This window comes from Triticum dicoccoides, chromosome 3A (genome assembly GCF_002162155.2).
Source record: "Triticum dicoccoides isolate Atlit2015 ecotype Zavitan chromosome 3A, WEW_v2.0, whole genome shotgun sequence".
Taxonomy (NCBI): Eukaryota; Viridiplantae; Streptophyta; class Magnoliopsida; order Poales; family Poaceae; genus Triticum; species Triticum dicoccoides.
Genome location: NC_041384.1, coordinates 722,642,145 through 722,650,966, shown reverse-complemented (window position 1 = coordinate 722,650,966; position 8,822 = coordinate 722,642,145). Strand labels below are relative to the sequence as shown.

At 49.7% G+C, this 8,822-nt stretch overlaps 1 protein-coding gene across 1 annotated transcript; it reads left to right on the top strand.

Moving 5' to 3' along the window:
* Window positions 1-1,392: 1,392 nt before the first annotated feature.
* On the top strand, window positions 1,393-8,422 carry LOC119270496 (probable RNA-dependent RNA polymerase SHL2). Its single transcript, XM_037552500.1, has 2 exons — window positions 1,393-4,198; window positions 7,291-8,422. The coding sequence occupies exons 1-2, from the start codon at window positions 1,430-1,432 to the stop codon at window positions 8,170-8,172; spliced, it is 3,651 nt and encodes a 1,216-aa protein (XP_037408397.1). The 5' UTR covers window positions 1,393-1,429; the 3' UTR covers window positions 8,173-8,422.
* The last annotated feature ends 400 nt before the right edge of the window (window positions 8,423-8,822 follow it).

The following is an 8,822-nucleotide window of genomic DNA, read 5'->3' as shown; positions in this document are numbered from 1 at the left end:
TAGGTCATCCACTTGAGGGAAATTTGCTACTATCCTACAAACCTCTGCACTTGGAGGCCCAACAACGTCTACAAGAAGAAGGTTGTGTAGTAGACATCAGGGATCGGCCGATATGGCAACTCTGCTAGAGTTGCTTTTAGGTAATATTCAGAATGCCACAAAAACATATTACAAGATCAGTTTTGACCATTTTCCGGCAGCAAACTACAACATATAAAAATAGCTGAAAATTTTAGATACCATTTTTGTAGCCTCTCTCTCTCACACACACACAGAAAATCGTCAGCAACAGTTTTAGCAGGGTAGGGAGCAGGTTTAAGCCGGATTAAACTAATACTGATATTATTTTTTGTACTATACACACTCCTGGTAGTAAGAGATTTGCAACAAGTTCGGCCTGGGGGTACATATACCCAGATAACAACGTGAGGCATGCTTCTGATGGGACGGCATGGCCAAAGGGCAGAGTGGTCTCTCCCCGAAACTTCTAGGATCTCTTATGTTTCAGAAAAAAATCATCGTAAAGTTTCATCGTGTTTAAACTTGCAACACCACGAAATCCTTTGAGACCAAGTCTCCACTTCAACTTTTCTACTTCAACTTGCCTTGTCTCCAGGAGGAAGCCGAGCATTGGGGAATTGACTTTAAGAGGGCCACAACCTCACGAATTGTACGACAGATCCCTCCTCCCCGACAGTTCCATGCGGACGAAAATCACCGGACCAACCAAACCAAAAACATTACCTCCCTTTATTAGTAGGTATAGAAATGATATTATTTTTTACGTACAGCTAACTATGGGCATCTTTGATTCGTTGGATTCTAAAAACGCAGGAATAAAAAAAAGGATTGGAACGTCATGCTAATCTGGGTTGTTTGATTGCATTGTAGAAAAACAAAGGATTATATCAAAGAGGTTTGAGTGGGTTCTAGAAATCCTATGAAAGATAGTCCACAGAAATCCATCAAAATTTCTTTGTAAACCCTTTAAATCAAAGGAGCCCTAAATTTCGAGGGGGTGCTTTATAAGTTTATATACATTAAGGAGGAGGTAGTAGAAAAAAATATTTACTTGAGAATTACTAGCAACTAGACTAGAGTATCTTTATGGTTTCTAACAGTAAAAAGTGGAAGTATTGTCTTTATAATTTGGCTGCTCCAAGATCACAACCATGCTACCAATATGAATGCAGTCAATCTTTTTTGCTCCTCTTTTTGCTTCCACATGCATTCATCTCCTTGATTGATGAGTGAATGAAAAATGATAAATGAGTGAAGAAAAAGAGGGCGGCTTCACCCTTCATCACACCTTTCACACCCTCGTCGCGGTTATAAAGTTTGCCCCCTCCCGATTCCGCTAATCAAAACCGACCCCAAACCCAAACCAATCCCCTCCGGCCGGCCGCCGCGGCAACCGCCGCCAGCAGCAATGGGGGCGCCGCGCGCCGGCGACCTGGTGACCACGCAGGTCAGCCTGGGCGGCTTCGACGCCGCCGTCCGGGCGCGCGACCTCGCCGACTTCCTCGAGCTGGAGGCGGGCCCCGTCTGGCGCTGCCGCGTCAAGACCTCCACGACCCCGCAGGACGCCGACCCCGACTTCCTCCTCCCCGCCGCCGCCGCCGCCGCCGCCCTTGCCCCCGGCCAGGCGCAGCAGCGGACCGTCCCCGTGCCGCCGCACGCCTTCGTCCACTTCGCGCGCCCGGAGGCGGCCCGCCGCGCCGCCGACGCCGCCGGCCGCTGCGAGCTCATCCTCTCCGGGAAGCCGCTCCGCGCCGCCTCCGCGCCCGACAGCGCGCTCCGGGCCTCCCGCCGCCGCGGCGTCGCGCCGTTCCGCTTCCCCGGGTCCCGCCTCGAGGCCGGCGACCTCCCCGCCCCCGACGCCTTCCTCGCCGCCTGGCGCTGCCCTGGCCCGGACGACGGCGCCGGCGGGCTCGAGTTCGCCGTCGACCCGTTCGACGGCTCCTGCCGCCTCGTCTTCGCCCGCGACACCGCCTTCGCGTTCAAGGAGCTCCGCGAGGCCGCCGTCGTGATGCGCTGCGACGTCAAGCTCGAGTTCCCCGTCCGCGACGTCGCCGAGGTCAGGGTGTTCAAGCTCGACTGCTCGCTGCTGCTCCGGCTCTCGTCCGCCCCGCTCGTCTACTACCGCACGGCGGACGACGACATCTACGAGTCCGTGCCGTTCGACCTGCTCGACGACGACGACCCCTGGATCCGGACCACCGACATCACCCCCAGCGGCGCCATCGGGCGGTGCGGCGTTTACAGGATCACAATCCCGGCGCGGTTCTGGTCCAAGATGGAGCGCGCGCTGGCCTACATGAAGGAGAGGAGGGTGACCGTCGTTGAGTGCGGCGGTGGGTGGGGGGCCAGGAGGGGGCTCACCGTGCGCGACGAGCCCGAGTTTGGGGAGCGGATGCAGGACCTCTTCTTCTGCGTGCAGCACGCCGAGGGGATCAAGTTTCCGGTGCTGTTCCTCGTGAACGCGCTGGTGCACAAGGGAGTGATCAATCAGCACCAGCTCACGCCTGAATTCTTCGGTTTGCTCCAGGGGAGGGAGGAGGATGTCAATGTGGCTGCACTCAAGGAATTCTGGGGGATCAAATTTCCGGTCTTTGATGCGTGCCGGAGGCTGAAGAATCTGCAGGACAGGGTTGCCAGAAACCCCAAACTCCTTAACAGCAAGATTGGGGATGACCATTCTGAGGTGAGGAGGCTGGTGATCACGCCCACCAGGGCCTATTGCCTGCCGCCGCAAGTGGAGCGCTCTAACCGTGTTGTCCGGCATTATCGTGTAGTCGCGGACAGGTTCCTCAGGGTAACATTTATGGATGAGGGCATGCAGCAACTCAACAGCAATGTGCTGAATTTCTCTGCTGCTCAGATCGTCAAGGATTTGATGTCAAACTCGTTCCTGCAGCATAAGACAACGGTGTACAAGCGTGTCAAGACATTTTTGACAGAAGGTTTCCACATGTGTGGCCGGAAATACTCGTTTCTTGCATTCTCATCAAACCAGCTGAGGGACAGATCTGCCTGGTTCTTTGCAGAGGACAGAACGGACAGAACGAGGACGGTTGAAAGCATTAGAAAATGGATGGGCCGGTTCACAAGTAAGAATGTAGCAAAGCATACTGCTCGGATGGGGCAGTGCTTCTCATCGACATATGCAACGGTGGTGATGCAGCCACATGAGGTCAATGAGTGTCTTGAGGATGTTGAACGTAATGGCTACGTTTTCTCTGATGGAATCGGCAAGATTACCCGGGAACTTGCGCTGGAAGTCGCTAAGAAGCTGCAACTGACAGATAATCCCCCATCTGCTTACCAGATCAGGTATGCAGGCTTCAAGGGTGTTATAGCTGTCTGGGAAGGAGAGAATGATGGGATACAGCTTTCCCTGAGGCCAAGCATGCACAAGTTTGACTCTTCCCACACTGTGTTAGAGGTGGTCTCATGGACAAAGTTTCAGCCAGGATTCTTAAACCGTCAGATCATTACATTACTCTCCTCCTTGAATGTCCCGGATGCTGTCTTTTCACAAATGCAGAAAGACATGCTGTCTAATCTCAACAATATTTTGACTGACACTGATGTTGCTTTTGACGTTGTAACCACCTCTTGTGCTGACGAAGGAAACACCGCAGCACTGATGTTGAGTGCTGGCATTTCACCTGGAACTGAGCCGCACCTGGAAGCATTGCTGTTGGCTATAAGGTCCTCACAGCTACTGGGTCTTTTGGAAAAATCAAGGATTTTTGTTCCCAAGGGAAGGTGGTTGATGGGCTGCCTTGATGAACTTGGGATCCTTGAGCAAGGACAGTGCTTTATTCGGGCCTCATCTCCAGTACTCAATAATTCTCTGCTGAAGCATGGACCAAGATCTTACTCAGCAAACAACAATGCAGAGACCGTTAAAGGTACTGTTGTAATGGCAAAGAATCCGTGCCTTCATCCAGGGGATGTCCGGATCCTTGAAGCCATTGATGTGCCTGCTTTGCATCACCTTGTTGATTGCTTGGTCTTTCCCAAGAATGGCGAGAGGCCACACGCCAATGAAGCATCTGGGAGTGATCTTGATGGGGATCTATACTTTGTGACCTGGGATGAAAAACTTATCCCACCGGGCAAAAGAAGCTGGAACCCTATGGACTACTCCCCAGCCGAAGCAAAACAACTACCGCGCAAAGTAACCCAATCTGTAAGTTAGTAACCTTGGCATTTATGCATTTCTTCCCTGAAAATTCAGTGTATGGATATATTCCATTAAATACTTGTTCACCTCTCTGATGTCTCCCTATTAGTAACTTCTGCTTAACATGTTAGTATTCTTACTGAAATAATCCCTGCCGTAGCTAAATAAGCAACTTAAATATAAATAGTCAAGGAAATTGTATCATAGTTTGGACCCTGAATCAGGGATTCTGTTTCTTCCTACTAATTCCATGCCTGTTAATTGGCATGGGAAACCCTAAACTTCTTGAACTGTTGGATTATAATGTCTACTCCCCATTTGACCTATCTATTTGGTTATATTGTCTTTAATTTGATTAACAGATGACAATAGCTTTAACTACATTTGTTTAGGGACAACCCAGCAAGCACTTTGTTACTTCATTTATATCCCATTTCCTTTGCTTTGAGATCTGGATTAGTTCAATTAAACTAGTTTTGAGTCGAGTCGATCCAATGACCCAGAGAAAGTAAAACTTGCACCCTTGATATTTTTGTGTGTATTAGGTAGGGGCTAAAGGCTTGACAAATTCTGAAGGTAGCCTAATGTGTACGGCTGGATTTCAATATAATTTGATTTTATTCTTGGAAAACTGTAGCTGTAGAGTACAATCATAAATTTAACTTGCCAGATGTCTGGTATTGCAGTTGTAGATCGATACCCCTTTTGCTTCATTTGAAGTGAGATTACCCTGTTTCCGAAAGCTAAGTTAGTTCTTTCAATAGGTTGAAATTGAAGTCAAGAACTACTGATTATTACTCAGGCATAAACACTTTTCAGTTCATAATCAACTAGCTCTTTCTCTTTGCTTTTGTAAATTAACATATGCTCTTATCATCCAATTGATCTGATACAAGCAGCTACTATACACAAATTATAAGGTGCATCTTCATTTCATCCGGTTTCTTCAAATTGCTTCGTCCTTGAGTTGTGATAAATATTAGTACTCTTTTTCAATACAATATTTAGGGTTTCATCTCCATAAGAGTGGCTGAGTTTTTACGTTGGCTCGCCAAGCCTATCACAACCCTCCTCCTTTACCCGGGCTTGGGACCGGCTATGTCGAGACAACATAGGCGGAGTTAAGATTGCTTCAGACGCCTATACCTGGATAGGAGTGCAGACAACATAGAGAAGTACAAGATGGCGAAGAAGGCCGCAAAGCGAGCTGTTGGTGAAGCAAGGGGTCGGGCATATGAGGACCTCTACCAACGGTTAGGCACGAAGGAAGGTGAAAGGGACATCTATAAGATGGCTAAGATCCGGGAGAGGAAGACGAGGGATATTGGCCAAGTCAAATGCATCAAGGACGGAGCAGGCCAACTCTTGGTGAAGGACGAAGAGATTAAGCATAGATGGCGGGAGTACTTCGACAAGCTGTTCAATGGGGAGAATGAGAGTTCTACCATTGAACTGAATGACTCCTTTGATGAGACCAGCATGCGTTTTGTGCGGCGCATCCAGGAGTCTGAGGTGAAGGAGGCTTTAAAAAGGATGAAAGGAGGCAAGGCGATGGGCCTTGATTGTATCCCCATTGAGGTGTGGAAAGGTCTCGGGGACATAGCGATAGTATGGCTAACCAAGCTTTTCAACCTCATTTTTCGGGCAAACAAGATGCCAGAAGAATGGAGACGGAGTATATTAGTACCAATCTTCAAGAACAAGGGGGATGTTCAGAGTTGTACTAATTACCGTGGAATTAAGCTGATGAGCCATACAATGAAGCTATGGGAGAGAGTCATTGAGCACCGCTTAAGAAGGATGACAAGCGTGACCAAAAATCAGTTTGGTTTCATGCCTGGGAGGTCGACCATGGAAGCCATTTTCTTGGTACGACAACTTATGGAGAGATACAGGGAGCATAAGAAGGACTTGCATATGGTGTTCATTGACTTGGAGAAGGCCTATGATAAGATACCGCGGAATGTCATGTGGTGGGCCTTGGAGAAACACAAAGTCCCAGCAAAGTACATTACCCTCATCAAGGACATGTACAATAATGTTGTGACAAGTGTTCGAACAAGTGATGTCGACACCGATGACTTCCCGATTAAGATAGGACTGCATTAGGGGTCAGCTTTGAGCCCTTATCTTTTTGCATTGGTGATGGATGAGGTCACAAGGGGTATACAAGGAGATATCCCATGGTGTATGCTCTTTGCGGATGATGTTGTGCTAGTTGACGATAGTCGGACGGGGGTAAATAGGAAGTTAGAGTTATGGAGACAAACCTTGGAATCGAAAGGGTTTAGGCTTAGTAGAACTAAAACCGAGTACATGATGTGCGGTTTCAGTACTACTAGCTGTGAGGAGGAGGAGGTTAGCCTTGATGGCCAGGTGGTACCTCGGAAGGACACCTTTCGGTATTTAGGGTCAATGTTGCAGGAGGATGGGGGTATTGATGAAGATGTGAACCATCGAATCAAAGCCGGATGGATGAAGTGGCGCCAAGCTTCTGGCATTCTCTGTGACAAGAGAGTGCCACAAAAGCTAAAAGGCAAGTTCTACAGGACGGCGGTTCGACCCGCAATGTTGTATGGCGCGGAGTGTTGGCCGACTAAAAGGCGACATGTTCAACAGTTAGGTGTGGCGGAGATGCGTATGTTGAGATGGATGTGTGGCCACACGAGGAAGGATCGAGTCCGGAATGATGATATACGAGATAGAGTTGGGGTAGCACCAATTGAAGAGAAGCTTGTCCAACATCGTTTGAGATGGTTTGGGCATATTCAGCGCAGGCCTCCAGAAGCTCCAGTGCATAGCGGACGGCTAAAGCGTGCGGAGAATGTCAAGAGAGGGCGGGGTCGACCGATTTTGACATGGGAGGAGTCCGTTAAGAGAGACCTGAAGGATTGGAGTATCGACAAAGAGCTAGCTATGGACAGGGGTGCGTGGAAGCTTGCTATCCATGTGCCAGAGCCATGAGTTGGTTGCGAGATCTTATGAGTTTCACCTCTAGCCTACCCCAACTTGTTTGGGACTAAAGGCTTTGTTGTTGTTGTTGTTGTTTTTTCAATACAATATTTACTAATACAAGGTCTTTGTACTGTTAACAACAGGACATCGTTGATTTCTTTTTGAAGAACATGGTAAATGAGAAACTGGGTCCGATAAGCAATGCTCATGTTGTTCATGCCGATATGAGCGAGTATGGAGCAATGGACGAGAAGTGCATTCAGTTGGCAGAACTAGCAGCATTCGCTGTTGACTTCCCCAAGACGGGCAAAATCGTGTCGATGCCGCCAGCCCTTCGACCAAAACTCTACCCCGACTTCATGGGAAAGGATGATGCCATCTCCTACAAATCAGAGAAGATCCTCGGAAGGCTCTACCGGTCGATCCAAGAAGCCTCCAGCAGCGATCTGGTCCCAGAAGAAACCTGCACGCTGAACGACCTGCCTTACGACACGGACATGGAGGTTCCCGGCGCGGCGGATTTCCTGTCGAGCGCGTGGCAGTGCAAGTGCTCGTACGAGGCGCAGCTGGACGCGCTGCTCAAGCAGTACGGCGTGCGCACGGAGGCGGAGCTCGTGACGGAGCACATATGGTCGCTCCCCAAGTACAACAGCAGGAAGCAGGGGGACATAAAGGAGAGGCTGAAGAACGCCTACTCTGCTCTCTGCAAGGAGTTCCGGGCCATCTTCGAGAGCATTGAGGCGCCGGGCCAGACCGAGGCCGTCTTGGACGACGACGAGAGGAACCGGGTGTACGAGATGAAGGCCTCGGCGTGGTACCAGGTGACCTACCACCCCAAATGGGTCCAGAGGTCGAGGGAGGCGCTGGAGCCTGACCGCGAGGAGGACGCGCCGGCGAGGCTTAGCTTTGCGTGGATCCCGGTGGAGCACCTGGCGCGGATCAAGTTACGGTGCCGTGGGGGAGTGAAGGTGGGCCGCCGGAGGCCCATCGAGAGGCTCGCTGCCTACATGTCTGGGAGCCTGTGATGCTCTTGGCGTGAAGCAGACCCCTGCAGCACGTACTGAAGCAAGACCACTCTGCCCTTTTGCCATGCCATCTGCAGCGCATGCCTCACGATTCTTATCTGGGTTAACGTATCCCAAGCCCAACTTGTTGGAAACTCTCTTAATTAGGTACCAGGAGTGTTTGTACTTGCATAAATAAATGCTCCATAACCCTGCCAAAACTGACTGTGTGTGTGAGGCCTGCAGCAATGGTGCTATCTGAATTTTTCAACTGTCAAAACTGATCTGGTAGTAGTATGTCCTTGTGGCCTTCTGAATATGACTTGGGAACATGGGGTTTCCACTGTTCATTTACAAAATCCCTTATTCTTGAGTTCTTTTAGAGCATTTACAACCACACATAGCAAAAGTGAGCCCCCAGACGATGGACGCGTCCGGTTGTGTCCATGGGCAGCGCCCGGTCATCCCCCATATTTCACACATCACAACCACACTCCCCATTTGACTATGTATTTTCGTATCACAACCACACTCCTCATTTGACGATATTTATTTTCATACAAAGCCATGCAACATTCATGATGTACATACCTCGAACATATATAGCAAACCGACGGATGTTAGGTGCCCGGAATATGGGTTGGGTATGGGGTGCCGGTGAACGCGGACAT

What these genes read in the sequence shown, in the direction of transcription:
- LOC119270496 (XM_037552500.1), top strand. Translation starts at nt 1,430, where the DNA reads ATGGGGGCGCCGCGCGCCGGCGACCTGGTGACCACGCAGGTCAGCCTG. An exon ending in CGCGCAAAGTAACCCAATCT is followed by an intron (nt 4,199 to 7,290) that starts GTAAGTTAGTAA and finishes TGTTAACAACAG; the next exon opens with GACATCGTTGATTTCTTTTT.